The sequence below is a fragment of the Phaethon aethereus genome, assembly GCF_964289735.1.
Source record: "Phaethon aethereus genome assembly, chromosome: 1".
Classification (NCBI taxonomy): Eukaryota; Metazoa; Chordata; class Aves; order Phaethontiformes; family Phaethontidae; genus Phaethon; species Phaethon aethereus.
In genome coordinates, this window is record NC_138575.1 from 70848812 (window position 1) to 70872212 (window position 23401).

Here is a 23401-nt window from a genome sequence, read left to right on the forward strand (position 1 = left end):
ATGACTTCTGGTTAAATTAGGTGACAAACATACCTGGAAATAATTCAGATTAAAAATTGAGATATCAAAACATTTTCCATTATACTTTGAAAAATAAATTTTTATATTTAAAATAAAACCAAAGAACTTTTTCTTTTATTTTTTAAGGTTGAATGAAACATTACTTTTGCTTTGAAATGGTTTTCTTGGGGACCATTTTCCTCTTTTCAGAAAAATTAAACTCTTTTCGTCTAACACCAAATTATTAAATATCTGTAACAGGAAAAAAAAAGGATGCAATCAAAGAGTGAAAAACATTTCTTTGCACATCTGGTAAGGTCACACAGAGAGACATTTTCACATTTGGTTCTGAAGGCAGGCTCTAGAGTGGAGCTGAGTGTAATATTTTGGCCCAGGATGTTTTCACTCATGAACAATTTTCATTTAAAAAAGAAGCATCAAATGTGCATGTTCCTGAAAATGATTTGTAGAAGATTCTTCAAATACTGGTACCTTCATCTATAAGCAAAGAGATTTTCAAATCTTCTGAGAGGCAAGACCACTCTGAAAAAAACTGATTTAATACTCTCTTTTTGTAGAAATAAGAAATATTTTTAGAGAGATTGATGAAGTTATTGTCTAGTAGTTTTCAGAGGCTGAAATATAACAAATAATTTGGGGGAAGATAGTGAACAGCACTGAATAGTTCACTTCTTCAAGTGGACCTTCTAGCAGATGACTCGTTTTCTTGCACTGATATGGCTTTGCTAACTAAAGGTCGTATTGTTGACCTGACCTCTATTTCCCAAGTGCCTGCCTCATTTTTGAAAAAGGGATTTGGCTTGCAAGTCATCTGAATGACATGAAGTGGATGGTCCTCAGTCCTTTGAGATCACAGAATCACGGAATCACTAAGGTTGGAAAGGACCTTCAAGATCGTCAAGTCCAACCATTAATCCAGCGCCACCATGTTCCCTAAACCATGTCCTGAAGCGCCACATCCACACGTTTTTTGAACACTTCCAGAGATGGTGACTCCACCACCTCCCTGGGCAGCCTGTTCCAATGCTTGACCACCCTCTCGGTGAAGAAATTTTTCCTAATATCCAATCTAAATCTCCCCTGGCATAACTTGAGGACATTTCCTCTCATCCTATCACTGGTTACTTGGGAGAAGAGATCAACACTCTCGTCACCACAACCCCCTTTCAGGTAGTTGTAGAGAGCGATAAGGTCTCCCCTCAGCCTCCTCTTCTCCAGACTAAACAACCCCAGTTCCCTCAGCCGCTCCTCACAAGACTTGTTCTCCAGACCCCTCACCAGCTTCGTTGCCCTTCTCTGGACACGGTCCAGCACCTCAGCGTCCTTCTTGTAGTGAGGGGCCCAAAACTGAACACAGTACTCAAGGTGCGGCCTCACCAGTGCCGAGTACAGGGGCACCATCACTTCCCTACTGTACTCTCATAAACTCTAGATATCCTCTCAAGACGTCCATCCATCTGTTTTTCATCGAACAACAGAAAAGCACCCTGTAGATGGAGAAAGGTAGTTGCATCAGGGAACTTCTCCTGACTGCTGTGCAATCTCCCCTGTGCTCCTGGGAAGGAAAGAGGGGAGGAAGAACAGAAATAGTTCTGTGTGGTTGTTGTTGTTATCCTCCTCAGCTTCCTCTTCATGAGGAAGAGAGCTTGAACTTTTGGAGATGAGAGATGGTGCTGAGGACTACGTAGGAAGGGAAGGGGTGGAGGTGTTGGCTGGGACATTTGGAGAAGGGCTGGGGGAGATTTGGGTGCCCAGCGTCTGGAGCTGGGGGGAGGGAAAGAGTGTACCTTAGGAGAGGTGGAGGAGAGGGAAGTACCTGGCTGGCTAAGAAGTGATGAAGGTGAAAATAAATTTGCTTTGGGGAGATAGAGTGGGGGGAAAAAAAAAAATTGTGGTTCTCAGTTCTAGCACACAAGTTATCAGCCTGACAGTCAGCTCTTTATATTTTAAATTCCTGATGGTGACTCTACCCCACAGACTAAATGCTGCTGCCTGGTGCAGTCTTAGTTCCTGCGCACACAGTCATCTGCCCTCTGTGCAGAGAAACCCAGCATGCTGCTTCAGACTTGCTCTCTGTAGCGTACCGTTCTTCCTTTGATCCTCGTCTCCCAGCTGGGAGGAACCACATCAGCCCTGCAACTCACGGGCCCTCTAGGAAAGGAACTGAGGTAGGGTTTAGCTGCACACATAGGCTGAGGTGAAAATACTTCTCGGGAGAAAACGGCAGATTTGTTGTTCTGTAGTCTTCAAGGGGTACATGGTGGTAAGAGAAAACAAATGCAAGATTTGAAAAAAAAGTCTTGTTACAACTTGCTTTTTATATATACTGTCTAATTGTGCACTAAAAAAAAAAAAAAAGCAGCGGCAATGGTAAAGTCAGTATCAGATTTGCAAAATTAACATTCCCTTTGAACCTCCAGAAAACAACCCCAGCCAGCCAAACAACAACAGCAACAACAAAATATTAAATCCCCTGATCCAGGAACAAATCAGAAAGCAAAACACCCCCAGGAAAAGTAAACTAATAAAATAACCTTCACAAAATCCCTGCCCACAGCAGCATTTTAATCCAAAAAAGAGGGTAGAAAAAGCCATGGATTCCCTTAAGTTATGAGAAGATTTGCTATTGCTGGTGATTTTACGGGGAGGGCGCTTGGACGCTGCCCCGGCGGGCAGGAATATAAAGCCGCGAGACAGATCTACATCTGCAAACAGAGCACTTCAAATAATTTACAAATGCACCTTGGCTTTGTTTCCTTTTAAATTGCAAACAGTTCATAAGCCACCTTTGAATTTTAGTCTGCATCTGCATTCTGACTTTCTCTGCGGCTTAAATGGCTGGTCTTGTTAAAACGTTTTTTTTTTGGGGGGGGGGGGTGGAATATGGGGGGTGGAAATCCTCTGAGCGCAGCGCCCAGGCTAGGATTGCAAAGGAAGCTGAGGCCTCCAGCCCTGCACAGGAAGCAATCTTAGAGCAGGCCTTAAATGCCAGATTCCAGGCAGAGTTTAACTAACCACTGACAGCTCTGTAAACAAAGCAGGGACAAAAAGAGAACAGCTTTCCCTTTTCTGGTAGTCATTTTTGGTTTGGGGGCTGCAGGGGAATTCTGTAATACTCGGCTTGATGGGATATAAACCAAGGCTGGGAAGGCTTTGTATATGAAGAACTGTAAAGGGGAAACTATTTCATGGACTAAATCATAAAGAAGAAGGTAGGGCACGAGGAAAACGCGTGGATTAAGCTAAAAAAAAAAAATAATTGCTACTTTTGGTTCTTTGAGCAGGATTCATACACAGCTTGGCTCCTCCTGGGTGGTATTTAAAAGCTGTGGCTTATTTTCCTTTTCTCTTCTGTCCTCTTTTCCTTTTCTCTTCTTTCCCTTTTCTTTTCTTCTTCTCCCTTTTTTTGAAAGGGGGGGTGGGGACGGACAGATGGGGACTAACTTTTGCAGAACTTTTAATTATCTGTGCAACTAAAGAAAATAAGAAATCTCTTGTGTAGCGTTTTTACTGCTTCCAGTAAAAATTGGAAGCTTAAAGTTAAAATCCTGCTGAATTGTTGCTTTTGTTTGTAGAAAAGACCTGTGACGTTATAAATAGCTAGTCTGCGGCCAGCAGATGTATACAGTCCTTACTTAAAGCATGTTGATTTAATTTTAACTAGGAAACTAAAAGCAGGCATGGTCTATGTTTATCCTACAAGGCATTTCATTAATCTTGTTTATCTCAACAATACTGAGGAAGTTAAATTTTTTGATGGAAAAAGAAAATAGTTACAGCGAAGTTAAGAAAGCAAAACAAAACTAAATGGACTCAGTTGGTTAGATGCACCCATTGTGTTTTCTCTTTTATCTAAGTGGTCATCTCCCTTTTTAGATTTGGATCTTTCCAGAGCTCTGAACACTTGAACACCCACCATGGATGACTTTGAACGCCGCAGAGAGCTCAGGAGGCAAAAGCGTGAGGAAATGCGCCTTGAAGCAGAGAGGTGAGGTATTACATGTGGAATTGGTACCGGTGGCTTGCCTTTGATTAGCAGTGGCTTTGAGGATTTCTGCCTTAAATTCCAAAGTATGCTATAGCTAACCAAAGAGTCCTTGCTAATGATACGTGTTGTAAAATAGCTTTATAGCTAATAGTTACTGTAGGAGAGGCTGGAAGTCAGGGGTGTCTAGTGCCTAATTCCCTTAGGCTGTTGTAAATGCCCTGGCTTCTCGTTATTTTGTTATATGGATGAATGTAAGCAGTGAAGGCAGACTATGGCCATGTGAAATTATTGGTAAGAAAACTCATGCTCAGATGCCATGTGAGTGACTGCTGTACAGAAAAGATTTTGTTGTCTTTTCAGATACAGAGCTAAAATGATAAGATAGCAATTGAAAGCTGAAATACCCTTGGTATATGTAGCATAGCGTATCTGTGAATTGTCTGCCATTACTGTGCAATCGCTATTGTATTTGTAGTGTCTGTCGGTTTTTATTCATTTACAACCACTTTATGTGGGCTACAAGGGAAGCATTTGCTATCAGTTATTAGAGATTACAGATATACTTTGGTGCAAACGAGAACAGAACTTGATGTGGGTACGATGATGTCAATTTATGAAAGAGGCAGCATGGCAATACTAGGAATGACATTTCATTAACTAACCCCTTTTTACACCTGTACAGTTCCATTTGCTTTAATGGAATTTCTCATGATTTACACTGGAGTAAGCAGGGAGAAAGTCAGGCTCCATTTATTTTTGTAATGTCATCTTTGATACAAAGATCTGATTTCATTTATTAATGTTGGAATGACTTTTAAAAAATAGGACCTGGGTTTAAGCCCATTTTGTTCTCATTTTTGTATTTCGTTTTGAATATTGTGAATATGGACTTCATTTTTGTATCTGGTCTTGCCCATGCGCTGGCAAAACTGTGGTGTTTCAGGTTCTGAATGCTGTAGGAGAAAATCCATTGTCAAAGCAATTTTAAATGGAAGTCAGCAGAATGCAATACCAAGTGTGTTTTGTATACCTGCCTTGAGCTTTTTACGTAGCAGAGCTCTCTGATGGACGTTGATGATATCTGGGGCGGGGGGATTCCAGGTGGATGGGAAGCAATGGCCGCTTTTCTTTCCGAAAGAAGCGTTGCTATGCGGAACTGCGTATGCGAGGCTGTGGGCTGAACCGGTGAGCTCTGGCGAGCAGCAGCAGCGTCGCCCGCAGATCAAGGAGCTCACACAAAGCCTGGTGGCCAAAGGGAAACGAGGCGGCAGCCTCCCTTTGCGAAATGCAGCCATCGCCTGGTCAGCGACCTACCCCAAAAAGCAGAGGAGCAAATGTGCCACGGCACTAAGCTACTTTCTCGTCCCAGCAGGTTTCCCCCCAGGCCTGAGGTGATATATTTTTGTTGGGCAGCGTGGGAGGGACTGCAGAGCCCGGGCCAGTGCACGGTATAGCACATGGTATTTATATACATCTAGCGTACTTCTGATGTACGAAAATCTTGTTACGGGAAGGCCGAGGCTTTAGCATTTGTTGATAACAGAGGCCCTGGGCAGCCTGTGGAGGATGCTGAGGGGTGTAGTCCTGGAGGTGTTTTCTGCTGTGGAAAAACGTCACTTGGACTTCCCTGTGAAGGCATCCAAGGCCTTCCGGGAGCGTGCAGAAGCGGTGGGGTGGTCTCGCGTTGCTGATATGGTGTGGCTGGCTTGTAGACGCAGTGACAGCTGCGAGGGGCTGGGGATGAGGCGCTCTGCCCTCATCACCATGGAAGCTGAAATCCAGGACTTCGGGTGTATCCCGAAGTCCCTGTGTGGCCTGTGCTTTTATGCATTGGCCTGTCTTCGGTCTCTGGTCATGCAGGGGGAAAGCAGAGCCCTGGGGAGGCAAAAGGTGCAGCCAGCTGCTGACCCTCGAAGGAGTCGCCTCTGGGGAGGCCTGCAGACCGATGGCGATACCTGCTCCTGCCCCGGTTCCTGCGTCATGGGGAAGCCAAGGGGTTGGACCAGAGAGTGATGGCCGCTGACACGGGGAACGGCCCCCTCCCCACTCACCCACCCACGCCTGCTTTTGGGAAGTGTTTTTGCCATGTCTGGGGTGGCTTTGTTGGGATTTTGTGTGGTAAACTTTGTGGAGGAGGCAAGCTTGGTGGTAGCCTGGCTGGAGGAGAAGGGCTTGGCCCCATGTCCCTGTTTTCTGCCGAATTGCTGAAGAAGTGCTTCGTGCCCTTTCCCACACATTTGAAGGCTGTTAGCAATAAATTACTGTATGCTAAATCTTGCTGTACTCCCTCTGCTGCTGCCAACTTCAAGCATTCAAGTATCATGAGTCAGACCCCTTAAAAGTCACAAGACTGCTTTAAAAATCTTGAGATCTTAAAAATAATTTAGTCTGGCCTTTTTATTTTTGGTTTGCCTTAACAATAACAGAGCCTGATTCTCAAGTTCAGATGTGACTCTGGGAGGTGGGACCTCCCAAAACCTGCCCCAAGAGGGGCAACACCAGAGAGGAGCTGAGCATCCTCCCCCATTACATTGCACTGCTCACGTTGAGCTGAGGGCAGAAGCATTTGGGCAGTTATTAACAAATGAATATGTCATGCTGGATTCTTTTTGGTGAATTCATATTTTTAGGGATTTGGGGAATCGTCTTCACCTTTCGAAGAACGACTACAACATGTTTGTGTACATCTCTTAAGCCACAGCAATCCGCTTGCCAGACCTCCCTCTGTCTGAACACTTGCAGGTGTTTTACCAAGTGAATCATGCAGTCCTAAAGAGTGGTATGGAGGCTGAAACTGCTCCGTCAGCTCTGAGCACTGGTACCTGCTGCTTAGGCACAGGGCATTTCCCTGCACCCTCCCATCAGTGGGCTGTACCCCTGCCATGGGGAAACTGCTGCTGCTTGCAAGCTCTTCTGCTGGGAGATGGACAGAGGGATGATTATGTGTAGGCTGTAACATGTTCACTAGGTCTCCCAGACACTGTTTAGGCTTCTCTAACAGTAAACCCAGAAGTGCAAGCAGCCATATCAAAAAACAGTATTTGTAACGCAGCCAATTGCAGTGACGCATTTTGCCATTTCCTGGGAAAAAGGCACATGAAAAGCCTGTCTTCCCAGCCTGATGCCTGTGCCCAAGAGAGATTGAGCGGTGAAGATGCCTTGTAGCAGCATGGACTCATGTATCACATGCCCGAGAGGGAGTGACTTGACCTTATTGTGTCTTCCCCAGGGGCCAGAGGCCATGTGAGGACTGGTCAGGATATATGTGCTTCCCAAGTGTCTGTCATGCTGGAGCCACTGATGTCCAGCCACTTATGCCTAATTTTTGGAGATGTTTAGTGCAAATTCAATCCTTGAGGCCTGATGTTAGGCTTTGTGGGTTTTTTAAAATTTTTTTTTTTCTTCACCTCATTAGAAAGCTGTTGGAAATGATGCTTTGTTGTGCTATGTAGCCCTGGCATTCTGGGTTGATATGCTTAGGATCGATCCTGAGGAGGTGTTGGCTTTGTCTTTTAAAGACTCAACAGTGTGGTTCACCCCTGGCATGTGCTTTGGCTAGTAGTTCATGCTGTGGCAACTCAAATATAGATTGCCACCAACTCGGAAAACTAGTTGGGTTTTTTTGCATTTTAAGCTCTTATCATTTCAAGGTATCCCACATGTCCTGGATTCCCCATATGGGCTTGCTGTACCCGCCCCGAAATGTTGTCCAGCCAGAATTTTTTGACTATTCATATTTGTCTGGTATCTCCGGAGGCCTATAATCATGTTTGGAGTAGCAGCATAGACCTGTCTAGGGGACATGTGGCTAACAGCAGGTGTATGGGGCTTTGTCCAGCTTTCTCCCAGGTTGTCAGTTTTATTGCACATGCTCAGGCTGGTGAGGGCCCAACAGCTCTTGTACCTCATGGGGGAGCAAGGCTTTTCAGGCGTAGGCTGGGAAACCTGGGACAAAGTATGGCAACATTAACTGGGCCCGTCTGCTAACTTTTTGCATGTGGTTTGTACTGATCATGTGCAAGTCAGGGAAAATAGGACCCTACCAGTCATTTGGGTGATGGGATGTGCCACATCTCTAAATGCTCTGCAGCAAAGCCAAGGCTTTATCCCGCTCCTCAGAGGCAGCGGGAGTCCTGCGCCTGGGACAGTGGTTGTGTAAAGCCCTGAGGTCCTGATCTAGAGCTGGCTGAAGTCAGTGGGAAGATTTCTGCTGATTTCAATGGGCTTTGGAGTAAGCCCTACCTGAGTTATTCCAGCCAGATGATTTACGAGACAGTCTCATCCAGCCTTGAAGGAGCTGGATGAACTCTTTGCCTTCCCAGCCACAGGGTACATACCGTGCTGGAGTACCTGGGCTGTCACAGAAATGGGTTGCACTTAACTGACGGGAAAAATCCCATGTATAATTGAAGCACAGGGGATTGACTTCTTTCAACAAGGAAAAAAAAAAATGCCACCTGTGGCTTTGTGCCTCTTCCTGGGCAGTAAAAGATGTTCTCTTGAACAAAACCATCAGGTTTTGTCATTTTGATGTTGTAACTGACACTGGAAGAATTTAGCCTGGGGCTGGGTAGACTGTGTGTGTGTGTCCGGAGAGGTGGTGCTTTGTGAATATCTTGCTAATGCACTTTGGTCTGTCACAGCTGCATGCAGCTGCAGTGAAAAATAGAGGTGAAATACTTCTTGAAGTGATAATAGACATAGTTCCTTGACTTCAGCATAATTGAGAGCAAAAATTGGCCCCTTGAACTTTCTAAAGAATAGCTCTCAGGTTAATCTATTTAACACTTAAGCCACAATTTTACCACTGGCTGGCTTGCCATTGCCCCAGCAATGTATTTTCACCTCTCCCTGGTGTTGGGGCTGTTTTAAAAATTATACTGGGAAGCTGATCCTATTTTCTTCATTGCTGTACCATCACTATTGCAGAATTCAGGAAGGTCTTAGGGTCATCGTCAAACTGGGCTCCATTTAGCTGAAGCTTAACTTTGAATCTGAACCACAGCTTTGCCCTGTGTAATGCTCTTCTCTAAGGGATTGCAGGTCATTTCACAGGGAAGGAGAGGTATTGGTCATCCTGTTGTAAAAATACAGCAGAGAAGTGGCTCTCTAGCATTGAGACACTAAAAAGACTCTCTAAAACTACCATATTACTTTGTGGGCTGTGTAGGATCTCCTGACAGGGGCCACAGCTGTCCTGACTAAAGGGCTCATCTCCTTACAGACCAGTAAGATATTACTAAACATACCTTAAAAGGGTAAGTGGGTAGAGTGTACAGAAAAACACTGCCATTAACCTTTATGGTTCCTGATAAGATTAATTACTAAAGGCAGTAGCTGATTATTTTTTTTTTTTTTTAAAAAAAGCATCCAACAGTTCAATCACGAACTCTCTCCAACCTCTCATTTAAACAGTTTTATAAGGCAGTGTGGTTCATGTTCATGGATGCAAGTTGGGGAATGCTCATAGAAATGACCCAGCTTGCAGGTTGGGGATGGTAGCAGCCTGCAGCAGGTCGAAAGTTTCCTGGGGTGGTAACTTGCTCAATTCAACTTCAGTTAAAAGAGGACACATGGTTAATCCAAAAACTTATCTTGGTACAAATGAAAAAGAAGTCAAGCGAATTTCAGTCCAGACCTGTGAAGGTAAGTACAGAACCAACAAGGCATTTAATATGCCTTTTACTAGTGTAAAAGTTCTAGTGTTGTTCTAGTGCTTGTGTTGAGGCTGGCGTAGCTTGGGTAAACATACAAAGGGCTGATTCACCAAGTTAAGAAGGAAAAAAACAGCAGGATGAGACAAGGTACATCTTTGCAGGACTTAATGAGAAGCATGTTGCTTATCTTCCGAGTGGTTAAGACAGGACACATTTATTGCCATAGCATCTTAACGCTTCTGGGGAGCAAGGACAGGTCATTTTTGTCAGCCACAGAAAGTGGACAATTTCCATTTTCCTGTCCAGGACAGTGATCATAAGTGAGTGTTCATGTTAGATCAACATTGAATGACCACAAATAACTTTTGAAACTGCTTCTCATTCCTGAAATGGAATTATCTCTGGTATAGAGTGTATGTTAGTGACAAGTGTTAAACAGCGTTGAGAGTTTAGAAATGAATATAGATGGCTCCTTTTTAATTACCCCCTAATTTTTGAAACACTAGGACTTACCCATGTCTTGTTCCCAAATGTCTGGTTATGTTTTCATTAAGAGTTTTCAGAGACCATGCTTTGATTCAGGCTTGTGTAATGGAATGATGAATATGATCTTAATACAAGTTTTCAGGACATGCATATTTAAACCTAAAAGAAGCTGGCTGCATATGCCTAACATGTAATTTCCCAGTGTTCATGATTTATTTCAGAACAGTACTTCAAAAAATGGTCAGCCTCTGTCCTCTTGAGGGCTGTGCCCTTGTCTGGTCTAAGCTACTAAAACAAGAGCTACAGTAGTTTTTTCTCTCCATGAAGTTCATATATCCTGAAGTTCCAAATACTTTGAAGGTTTCTGCTTGTCTTTCTATAAAATACCTGTTGGTAGAGCTGAGACATGACATCTCCTGCCCAGGAGTTAAATATTAAATATTTAGACAACGAACAAATAAGATTAGACGTGCTTGAGGGTTGAGAACAAATTGAGGCAAAATGCTCCAGCTGTTAACCTGTCTTCACAGCTACCTTGAATTCCAGGACTGACAGGACATATTTGGACTGTGGATGTGCGTTTGGCCCTTCACATTGCATTAATTGCTGTTCCTGCAGTTCTTGGAGATCATTCTTAACCTAGACAGAAAATCACGATCCATTAAAGCACATCTTACTGCTGCCACTCTCAAGTGAGGGTGGATATTATACAAATTTTTGCTATTGCAGCATTTCAGATGCCCTGGAGGAAATAGCCAAACATATGCAAAGCTGAGTAGAACCCTGCCACTTAATTTTACAGCCATTGTATGTTTTGCAGGTTATATTTTCTTTAAAGTCCTTACAGAGGTGTTGTTTATAAAAGAAGCTTTGTTCTTCCAAATAGTTAGACATAGGGAATATAAACTTTACTGAGCTAACCCCACTGCCATTCCTAAACAGGCAACGAAAAGATCTTCTTAGTATTTCAGATATTAATCCCATGTGTATGTTAAGATCATTCTGTAATCTCTATACTACATCTACTATACCAGCCAAGTTTTGAGGAGGACAGTCCAAATCCAGCATGCAGAAAGCTGGCAAAATGCCCCGTCTTTCACCTCTTTCAAGAGTAGCAGGTTTGCTTTGGAAGCACCAAAGAATTTGGGAAATTCTTGGGTGAAAAGCACCCCTCCAAGCCTATAACGAGGTAACTCACCTACCACCAAAGGGAAGTCTGCCCTTCTGTTTTCTCCTGTACTTTTATTAGCTTTAACTAGGCCAAAGTCCTTGATGAAGTGTATCTTATTTAAATGCCTCATAAAAATGAGCATTGAGGCACAGCTTTTAGTGTTTGTTATTGACAATTTTAGCATGCGTATTTAAAAGGTCACCATGTGAGGAGTAATAAAACATGGTATTTTATCATGATTTTCAGAATTAGACTGAAGCATAGGCATAGTGCAAAGAAAATCATGAGACTGAAGGAATGTATAGTACCAATAAGTGTCAATGGCTGTCCTGTCACATTTATGTTGAAAAATAACATCGCTTTAATATCTTCTGTGCAAATTTGCAGTATGCAGTCAATTAAGCTAGGGTAGCCTTGCAACGCTCTTGCAGATCTGTTCATCTGTTATTGTACCTCTAAATGGTGTAAATCATATCTGCCATCAGAATTTTCTCATACAAAAGACTTCAGAAACTTGAAATGCAAAAAGCTGCATTAGCTGAACATTGGCCTAAGGTTTGTGAAGGCACAAAGCCTTCAAGCTTCCTGTACCACACAGCAGAGCAGTGTGGTGCCTGTGCCTATAAGTATACATGTCCCTCGGAGGCAGGCCTGGCACTTCAGTTTACCCAGCAGGATCTTCTGTCCCTTGGCAAGGAGTACATCAGACCTTCACATAGGTTGACTTCAGTTAACCCAGAATGACAGAGACCAAAGATACTGTCCTAAACCAAACCAGAATAAAGGAGGTTCAGCTCTTGGTCCAGGGGTCTACTTTTGTCAGACTCTTTCTTAGGCAGGGCAGTCCCCCATCTTCATCGATCTGGACAGCCAGTGTCACCTGTCAGAAAAACCTGCATGAACCATTGCTACGTCTTATTAGATTCCTAACCCAGTCTCTCTTCATAAATAAAACCAGTTGATCTGTATTTCTCTCTAGACAGTAAGTATATTATTGAGTTCGCAGCTGGTTAGTCACTTCCACATCCCTGATATCCACAACGAGCACAAGAGGCAGACTCAATTTACTTCATTGTACAAAGCCTTCTCAGGCTGTAGGACTGCGCATACCTCATCACACAAATGTATATGTGTACAAGTGAGTTGGCTGAAAATTCTACATCAACCCTTCCTCTCTTGATTAAAAAAAGGTGTTATTAGTAATGCTCTGTAACAAATTTCATTTAGTTTAAAGAAAAGCAAAAGGAATGTTGTGTTGCTCCCATAACAAAAGCAGCTGATGGTTCAATATCCCCATATCTTAAAAAAAGTTGAAAAAATATTTTCAGGCAAATACATTGTGCATTGATATATTCATCCGCAATAGTATATTCTATAGCCTGCATGTGCTTGTTGCAAGTGGCTGATGGCATATGTCTTGGTGGTCCAGGCTGCCCACTAAGATGTGCCATATGGGGTCTTGATGCTTTTTTGGGTGGAGGACCAAGTGCTGCTCAGACAGCTGGTTACTTCTCACAGCCCCTGCCACGCAGGTTGATCACTAGTGCAGCCCTCCTTGCTGTTGCCTAAGAGAGAAGGTGGGAGCGAAGCGAGCAGGGCTGCCCCACGCTGCTTCTTGCTGCAGCACCCGCACCCTGGACCCAGAGGCTAAGCAGCTACTTATGGGTTGTAGGGCTGGACTTGGACTGGGGGTCCTGAGCCCAGCTGCCAAGGTGTGAACTGCCCTGTGCCTGTGGTGACAAAACACTGTGTCTGGAGGAGGTGTTGAGCAGAGGCTGCTGTGGAAGGAAAACATTGAGGGTGTTTAATTTGCTCTTTTGCTCTAAACAGAAGAGAGTAACTAAAAGCAGCCTCTAAAACTTCATATTTCCAGATTTGGATGGGTATGGTCTCTTAGTTGTTAAATTGCAATGCCTTCTTTTTATTGAATAAGAGCATTGCTGAACTTGTTGTTTAATTGTATCACTGTTCTTCAGGTCATTCTAGGCTCAGAAAGGTGAAAGTTATTCGGCATGATAGAAACTGCGGTTATTGCTTGTGAGACTCTTTAAGGAGTGACACGAAAATTAGGTTAGCCAGTGGGTTTCTAGGAGCATCTGCTTCTCAGTGTTAGTTTGCATTTTATTAACATCTGTATGGTCTAATATCTGAAATTAAACCAGATAATCAGAAGAGTAGATTTTCCTTTAAAAAACTAAGGCAAATTTGTTTGCAGAGATAATAGATTAAGTGAAGTCAAATGCTAACAAGTTATACATGTGAATAAGTATAGTATGTAAACACTATCAAATTGCTGGCAGCCTGGGCAAAGTTACCCTTTCACAGCTCAGTTCAAAGAACTATAGAGGAAAAATGTGATTTGCAAATGAAACTCCAAACTGATTTCAACTTGCAGAAGCATCTTCTTTAGTCAATTAGTTCCTGCATTTTTGGCTTTGTGCCTTTAAACAAAGCTTTAATTACTGAAGATAAATGTTTATAAGCAGCTTTATTTCTCTCATCATAACCTACTTATGAGCTCGTGCTAAACAAAGAAAATCCCTCTTGCCAGCAGATTGTCCTTGGTGATCAAGGTCTGTCTTATAATGAAGGGAGGCATCAGGTGGCTGTGCTTCTTGGGCAACATAATTCATCATCTCCCAGCTCAAGAAATATTCCTGCCCAGAAATAAAGTCAGTGGGCAATTGCTCCTTAGAAGTCTGGTGACAGCCAAGTCCCTGAGAATGCTGGCATGCAGCCTGACCACAGGGTTGGGTTAACTGAAGTGATACAACTACAGATTAGAAGGAGCAGCAGTTGTGTCAGCCTTGCAGCTGAGCCTTTTTCTTCCTGGCTAGCTGTGGGTGTGGTGGGACCTGGACAAGCTTGAGAAATGGGCCTGTGTGAAACTCATAAGTTTCAACAAGGCCAAGTGCAGGGTCCTACACCTGTGTTGGGGCAAACCCTGGTATCAGTACAGGTGGGGGGATGAATGGATTGAGAGCAGCCCTGCCAAGAAGGACTTGTGGGTACTGGTGGATGAAAAGCTGAACATGAGCCAGCAACGTGCGCTTGCAGGCCAGAAGGCCAATGGTATCCTGGTCTATAACAAAAGAAGCATGGCCAGCACGTCAATGGAGGTGAGTCTGCCCCTCTGCTCTGCTGATACCCCCCACCTGGGGTACTGTGCCCAGCTCTGGAGCGCTCAGTACAGGAAAGATTGTTGGAGCAGGTCCAGAGGAAGGCCACAAAAATGATCAGAGGGATAAAACACCTCTCTGTGAGGAAAGGCTGAGAGAGTTGGGGTTGTTCAGCCTGGAGAAGAGAGGGCTCCTGGGAGACCTTATTGCAGCCTTCCAGTACTTAAAGGGGGCCTATAAGAAAGATGGGGACAGACTTTTTCGCAGGGCCTGCTGTGGTAGGACAAGGGGCAATGGTTTTAAGCTAAAAGAGGGTAGATTTAGACTAGATCTAAGGAAGAATTTTTCACAATGAGGGTGGTGAATCCCTGGCACTGGTTGCCCATAAAGGTGGTAGATGCCCCATCCTTGGAAACATTCCAGGTCAGGCTGGACAGGGCTCTGAGCAGCCTGATCTAGTAGATGTCCCTGCTCATTGCCGGGGGGGTGGACAAGATGACCTTTAAAGGTCCCTTCCAACCCAAACTATTCTATGATTCTAAGTGGAAAAGTAAGCAGGATGCTTTTCTTTTTGTTTATTGGAAAGTATAAACTAGTGGGTATTGTATTTGACAGTTAAAGATTAGCCTCATTTTGGTTGACATTAAGAAAATGTAAATAGATGTTTTTCTCCCCTTTGTGTCTAAACCTGTTGGTTGGACTAAATAAGCTTGTGTATTAAGAGTCTTTGCTGGATTGTATGTTGAAAAAAGACCAGCAAGTTTCTATGCTGACGTAGAAAATCAAGGGAAGGCTGTAACTCAACAGCTAGTTGTGACTGTCTTTTTGTGTTTTTTTTTTAAATCTTTCCTTTTCCAAGTTTGGGTTCTTTTTCTCTGACATTTGCTGAAAACATGCCTCAGTTTCCTTTAAGGTAGCTTGTGACCCATTTTAAATGTGGATATCATTTAAACCAGCAACAAGGACTGCTTTAGCAAAAAGTTATTGTCTAGGCAGACAATGATGTTCCTGTGCTGAGGTGCTGAAATTAGTACTCAAAAGCAGGGCTTCCTCAATGATTTTGGTAAATTACTTTTCCACACTAGTACTTCCCTTTTCCACCAGCACGAGACCACATCTTGTCTACTGGTGTTTAAACCGATTCACTTGAACAAGTGTTCCCTTCTTGTGAGCCCTCTTTGTATGATTTAAACCTGATGTATGTCATGGTAAATGTTTAAGTCGATTAAGTGCACACGGTGGAAAGTAACCAAATTATCATGACTTGTCAGCTGAGCCTCTTGCAAGGGAGGTATCTTATTGTTAAACAGCGTAGGAGGGTAAGCCTGTTTACATTTGGACTAGGAAGTTTGGGTAGATTTGAAACACTTGGTTTCAAACCAGGTTTGAGGTAAATTTCTGCAACTTCTCTGTACAGACAAGGATTTTGTGACTGTGTTGAGGCGCGTTGGTGCTGTGCTGCTGCGCTCCCTCATGAGGAATCTCTGTTGATCTTCATTTTCCATGCAAATCCTACCTCTTCTTACAGCTGCTTGTTTCTGCTGCTTAATGTGGCTCTGTGGAGAGTTGGGTGGCACAGGTGATGACAGACAGGAAAGTTCCGACACTGACCTACCTCCAATCCCTTCATGTTACATGTTACGTGAGGTCAGGTACTGACCAGGGGAAGGCTGGTAGTAGATGGGTGAATCAGATGTTACAAACATCCATTGGTTGCTACTGACCACATGTGAAGAAACAGAGAGCTTAGGGACTCACTGCAAGCCAGTGTGGAGTCAGCAAATGGCTACAGCTCTTCCTGGTCCTGGCAGCTGGATTCCTGCAATAGCTTGGACTATTACATTTAGCTTTTTCAAAGGACCATCCTGCAAAGATGAATAGAGAGAGAGACTAGAAAGAAAAATTGAAGCAACATCATTTTTAAAGTGAGAAAAGCACTGACTGAGAACATGTATGGTTACTGCTTCACAAGCCATGCAGCTTCTTACCACAAGAGGGGTTCCTATGTGTAATAACTGAATTCTCAGAAATCTGTCTTTTTGGGTTGGGGGCGTGTTTGTGTGTGTTGAGCAAATTTCTGACTTCAGCAAGCAGACAGTGCTTACAGGAGCAAGCTGGTTTCATTTATAAAATTGCTAGCCCTCTAGTGATAAGGAGAAAATCAGATACTCTGTGTGTCAATCCTGGGTATTTCTGCAAGACCTTCTTATAATACAGACATGAGAAATATACAGGGGTGAAGTTGGCCCCAGAGCAGAATGCCTCCTTAATAAAGAATAAAACTTTTTCCATCTGTATTTTTGAACAGAGAAAAGGAAGGAAGTGGTATAAATGACTTTTAGTGAAATGGATCTTTTGGTGAAAAATAAGAAACCTCATAAATTTGTGACCTTCATGTGAATTCAAAACTTTTCAGCAAAAACTAGCTATCAGATTTTCACAAAAATGCTTACATTTAGAAAGTCAATGACCACATGTCTCCACTCCTCCCACTTAGTGCTTATCATCTTGTGAGGGGACCAGAGCACACTGGAGATGAAAGCCCTTCTCATTGTCCATATATCCACTGTCCAAAGATGATTTTTGTCCTGTTGCCCCCTCATGAGATGACTATACCATTGCATTTGTATGGTACATCATGCCACCCCTTGACATGAAGTTCTTAACATCCAGTCTGGTTTTCTACCTTTTCCTCAGGCAGAAAACTTTTATGACTGGATTGAGAGGAAAGAAAAAAAAAAATCATGTATATTTCCACAGGAATAGCATGACTGTAGTTTCTTTAGAATAGGTTTCTTTTATTAGGCTGCAACTGGTAAGCTGAGGAGTCCTCACAGCTTTTTCAAGTTCATCTTCAGCCCATACAAAATGATGAGCTTATTCTGGGCGCTGTTGCTCAGAACATTCCTGAGATTCTCCCATGGCTAGTACTTGAGTGTCTTAATAAGGCAGCACCATAGCTGGGAAAGACAAGGAGATGGCTTTTCTAAACACTGGCTACACATGGATTCCTTTTATGGTTCAGCTTGCACAGTGGGGTATTCCTCTGGAGGTCAGCGACACGGATAACAAAGCGCTTCCCACTGTAGCTTGCTTTTTGAGCACAGGCATCGTGTGTCTGGTGCCATATGTTCAGCCTGCTCTGAGAAGGAGAATGAAATAGTTGGGTAGGGAAATGTAGAAAGAGGGGGAAAAAGAGCCTGAAGTGCTCTGTGTTTTATATTGATGCTATTGGTGTGCTCACTGTGGCTGCAGGACCTAGTTGTGAATACCACGTACAGAATATGAGTGCATTTTCTGGACTGATACTTCATAAAAAACACCCCTAATAAACTGCTCAGTAGGCTTTCAGGGTTCAGGTCATCCCACAGTAATACCAAAGGCAAATTTTTATGTCATGACCATGAATTTGGCTCTTCATTCTCCTAGCAGAATGGGATAGAGTACTAATGACCTTTTCAAACCAGTGAGTTATGATGGCTGGAGGGGTTGTCTGTACTGGAATGCCACAAGATGAATTTGTTTAAGCAAAAGGTTTAACACCCCCCCCCCCCCCCCCCTTTTCTCTTGTACAGCTAGTGAGTCTTTTCTCTCATTAGCATGTAATCATCTTCTTATACTGGAGGGTTGCCTAAGTTCCTTCAGGGCTGTTGTCTTATTTCTCACCAAAATTTTTCATGGAATGGATGAGTCATTTCAATATTCTAAAGAGAAAGAATACATTGGTGATTAATTTAATATGAGAAAACCCCCTACTAAGTAATGAAAATCTCATCATGTTTTGTCAGTCCTGAATATATGTACAGGATATACATAAATTGAATGAAGAAAATATGTCTTCAAGGCAAACCAGAAATGTTTAGGCATATTCAATGGGTCTGTAATTTAATTTTTCATTTACTGATTATTGTCAGATGGACTAATACAGTACCTAATTAACCATGAAGACAATGAAAAACTTTAACTGTGTCACCAGCTCTGACACTGAGAAAAGGGAAGCGCTTGAAGGTGCTCTTTTGGTGACTCACATCTTAAAAGTCTAACTTTCTTCATCTGTTTCTGTGTTGCTTCTCTGGCTCCATCCTGACTTCACCTATTGTGCTCACATCATATTTACAATGAGATCCTGATGTACTGACTTAGATATCGTTATAGGTCTTGCATGCTTGTGATTTTGCTGGCTTTGGAGGGAATGTGACTTCTCAGTCTGTTGGCTGTACGGTTTTTCTGGATAAAACGTCTTGCTTTGAGGAGATAAAGTCATAAATGCACAGAAGTGGAGCAAAGATCACAAAACGTGCAGTTTGGTTGATGAAAGCTTTTAAACTGTTGTCAATGCTTGCTGATAACAGAAGAATGCTGAATAGAAACAATTATTAAAGAATATGTTTTAAAGTAGGATAGATCTAGGAGGAAAGGGTTGGCCCACAGATAAGCTCAGAGGACCCATTTAACAGGTGGCGTGATACCTTCATAGCTGTTTGATGTTACATTGTGTTCAGTGTTTTAAGGCTTGCTTTCACCCATTCCAGTCTGAATCCTATTTTCAGTGGTTGTGCACGTTTAACAATTACTCTGGATGGAAGGGATTGGTAAAACTGAGAACGGAGATCCTCTATCCTGTCCTCATTATACTGCTGGAAGAGAATATTGGTAAGATGTCTTGGTGACTAGAAAAGACTTTTCCGTCACCACTCCGTCTTCCTTTGTTTATTGGTTGTTCTTCCCTCAACTTGGGCTGTACCCTGTCATCAGTTTTTAAGCCAAATTCTTTATGGAAGTCAATAGGGAGTCCTGCGCAAAGGGAAATGACATAATGTTGCCCTTTAGTCCTACCTACAGAGAAGCAGACTTGGGAAACATGCACATTTTCCTAATTACGAAGCACTGTGTTTACAGCATGTGTTCATTTTCTATCGACATCCGGCAGCTACCCAACATATTGTAAATTGGGCCGTTTGTATTAAAGACAATTGTTTTCAATAAAAATATTCTGAGTGTTGTCTTTATTTGGATAACATATGGTAAATGTTGAGGTCTCCACTGCTCTGAGGTAAAGAATGTGCCATTTTTATGGGCGACATTGAGTGTTCTTAGCTAAAATGTCTCCTTGTCCTTATTTTGTAGGCTGCCACCTTTTACTCAAGTGGTAACTGGATTTTGCTAGAGATGTGTAGTTTGTAAAGCACCTTTGATGTCAAAGATGCTTCTGTAAATGCAAGCTATTATCATCTGAGCTGTCAGCTTTTACAGGGGATGGGTTGCAGGTTCATGGCCCACTTCTATAGTGTCTTCAAGTTGTCCTTCTGCAGGGCAGGACAAACAGAGTTTCAGAAGGGGTTTAAAATGAAGACTTTTAAAATAGGATAATCTCTTTGCTAGTTAGAATTCAGACTCTTTAAACCTTAAGTATTTAATTAGATGAAGTAAGGATGTAAGTAAAAGGGCATAAACATAAAGACATTTGACCAGAGGAGACTGCTTGAAAGGTAGCTGAAAGTGATTCCTTTTGTTGGGAATAGTAATGCCTATTTTAACTATTTTTACTCCTTCCTTTAGCACTGTAGTGCCTCTCTCATAATACAAGCTGCTTTGTACATCCCCATAGCCAGAGTATCTGAGATCTGGTTAATTATTTACTAAATGTGTCTATCTCTTCATCATCCTTGTAACATGGTAGTGCTGTTCCTTTAGCTTTGCTAATAGGGAGTGAAGATGGACTCAGTGGCACTGCCGAACACCTATCAGAGGGGATGTATGAATCCTTTTCGCTTGCCTATTTGTTTATTAGATCTTCTCCAAGCTGCAGTTGCAGAATTTGGAGAATTATGTAGAAATCACCCAGGTCCACAGTTTTTAGCACCATCAATTTGGTACGGGCCATTTTTAGAAGGAGAAGCCGTGAAAAGCAGCTTTGGCAATAGACTTCGAGAATATTCCTCCATAAGTTTGAAGGTCATTAGATTAGAGGTTGGCTCACCTCTGTTGATCACATTTAATAAGAATTCCACATATATTTTATTGCATGGAAAATTGGATGCAGAGCCTTTGTTTCTCTCTGCCACTCACTTGCAGTTGACTCTTGGATGTTGATACGTAGATATTGCAGTGCATGTGCTGGTGATTTCCCCTGGCAAGGAAGGATATTTAGGGTGACAGCCTGATAATACTGGACTTGTTTGCTGTTGGGTGGCTGGCACTGAGAAGGCGTGAGCTGATTTACATAGCCTATAGGGTTTTTGTGGAGAAGCTCTGTTCTTAATTTGATAAATGCTTCCAGAAGCTGAAGAGAAGTAACAGCACCTCCTTGTAGCCCTTTTCCACTGGATTTTGTGAGATTTCAGCTGGTATAGCTTTTGTTAAAGGGTAGGCTGAAGAGTCTTTCAAATGCCTGTACAAGCTTTAGGGTCGCATCTTGAATGGTCAGTTGATAGGGCACTTCAATGTATTGCTGAGCTTCTGTGTGTGAGAGGGATGTGGATGACATCTGGAGACTTGTTCTGGCCAAAACAAACAAATACAATGCTGATTTTTTAGGAAAGCAATCAGAAAATAAGGCAGGAGCAATACCAGACCCTTTGACTGAAGGTACTCTTCTGTCATTTGTGAACTGGATTCACCATCTGGGATAGCAGCTATGGCCATATCAGATTATTATTTTTTTCCCGGTTTTGTCGTCTTTTTGTTTTTTTAAACCAGAACCATGTCCCTGTTTCTTGTAAATGTGCCTTTGTCATCATGGGTTTAGGCTGTCATAACACATTTTACCTCAAGCTCCATCTTTAATCACTTAGTGGCAGACCTGGGAATAGAAGCCATGTCTCAGCCACGGGACCACATTGTCTCTCTAAGGCAGAGCACAGCTGTGAGCCTTCTCACAGAGCAGCCTGCTCTGCAGTTTGCTTGCAAGATGTACTTCAGGCATCTTACAAACGAGGGCAAATGCAACTTCACCTTTTAATCAAGAGCGGTATGAGTCTCAAAAGACACAGAACTGCCTACAACCTTGTTTACGCAGAGGAAGGGAACGTGGAGTTGAGCCTGTACATTTAGTGAACATTGTGAACAGATAATAAATTAAGACTTTTAGGAAAAAAAAGAGTCACTTATGTAACTCAACTCCATTTGCTAGACTTTCTCTTCCCTAGCCCCACGCCCCATTATTTATCAATTAAATATGCTAGGAGTAGTGAACTGCTGACCACAAAATTGGGGAGGGGGTGGGATAATAGTTATTATCCTGTTCCAAAAGCCATAATACTGGATACCAGAAAGAATGAGAGTCAGATGTAGATGATGCTGATGAGCTGCCATTGGTAGAACAGAATGTACTGCACTATCCAGCTATGGTCGTTGCTGTGTCTAAAACCATATACTATGACTGAAATGTGGATGTCAGTCTGTAGCACTTGTGTGGTTTATAGGCTCCTCATTACGTCGCTAAACTGTGTGCAACAGATTAAACTACCATTAAAACTCCATGTCTCAAAACGGCTTGTTTTGCTGCCCTAACTTTCTTCTGCTTCCACGGAGAGTTGCATGCAAGTGAAGAGAGACTTATCATTCAAGCAGTCAAAGGTTCCTGTTTGTTATTCCTTCTGTGAGAAAAATTCTTACTGATTTCCTCCTCACACAAAATTCTTACTGATTTCCTCCTTACACAAAATGAGTTAAAGGTTTGCATGCTTGTTTTTCATGAAAACCTGCATTAGTAGAAACTTTGGGTGACAGGGAGCTAGAAAAGAGTGCTGAAAACTGGGAAAATTTATCCCAAACCCTTTTTTACAAATGAAATTGGGAAGGCGGGGAAGGAGGGAAAGTTCTACATTTCCTGCAACGCGACAATGAGCAGCTCTGGTTTTCTCCAGATGGAGAACACTCTCTGAAGTGGTAAATTATTCCGTTAAGAAATAAGGGTAGAGGTCTTGCATCCTAGTACTGAGCTGTGAATCGTCTGTCCTGAGAGGGCTGGGGAGCAGGGCAAATGCTCTCTATTTCTGGTGGAGGGTCCAGGGGTTGATGTTATCACCGTGAAACATGCGCTGCTGCAGCGTGAATTGCTTTGCTGTTTGGCTTCTCTCCTCTGCATTAGCTAAATTGAGCTTAGCAACTCCTCTTTTACTGTTAGGTGTACTTAACTTCAAATCAGTGGTGTTTCAGCACTATCTGGAGGCACAAATTAGAAACAAGCACCAAAAATTTAAACTGAGTGTTTAAGCTGTTGTTCTTTTCTTGAACTGTAGCTCAGTCCAAATCATTACTTTAAAAAAACCTCTTTTTAATTCAAATCTTAACTTGAATTGAAGGAGCCAAACCAAAGCTGAGCTGAAAAATATACATTAGTTGAACTTTATGATCAGAACTGCACTGCAAAGTCCCTTACACATATGTAATGAAGAAAAAGGCCTCTGCGTTGAAATTCTTCCAGTCTTAATTAACACAGCATGCGCACAGCTGATTGGCAGAGAAGTGGCAGAACATACAGTCAGGCAATTACAGATAACACAAACTGTGGTCACAACTCAACTAATTAACTGTGGTGTCATTAGCAAATGTGATCCAGGCACAGTGATTGCACTGAAAGACAAGCTTTATAGGGATATCTGAAAAGGGACAAAGCCCTCTGTGTGAGCCAGCAGCTGCTTGCTTTTACACGGCCATCTTCACCTTTCTGAAAATGTGTGGTGTTTGGGTTCTGTTTTCTTCTAAATTAAACATGTTCCACATATTCCTCAGTCTCTCCAACCCCTAATACCAACACTAGTGAAAAGATTTAGAAGTGGAAGAACGGACTGGGAAAAAGAATAAATTTTTAAAGCATCTCCCATGTGATGAGTTGCTGGCAACCCATGCCACATGACTCTGCCGTGGGTGGTTTCCCAATGGCAGAGGATCGTACTGAAGGTGCCTGGCTTGCGTGGGAGCCTTGGCACAGTCCCTGTCTCGGTTGTCCCAGACA

The 23401-nt window shown here is 42.7% G+C and overlaps 1 protein-coding gene across 3 annotated transcripts in view; it reads left to right on the plus strand.

The window, feature by feature from the left end:
* Nucleotides 1-3938: 3938 nt before the first annotated feature.
* CALD1 (caldesmon 1) overlaps nt 3939-23401 on the plus strand; it is a gene marked incomplete at both ends in the record, with an annotated part of 98162 nt that continues 78699 nt past the window's right edge. For all 3 annotated transcript variants that reach the window (XM_082000708.1, XM_082000709.1, XM_082000710.1), the window contains one exon: nt 3939-4009. In XM_082000708.1, coding sequence (XP_081856834.1) covers nt 3939-4009 — 71 coding nt within the window. The remainder of the gene's footprint in view (nt 4010-23401) is intronic.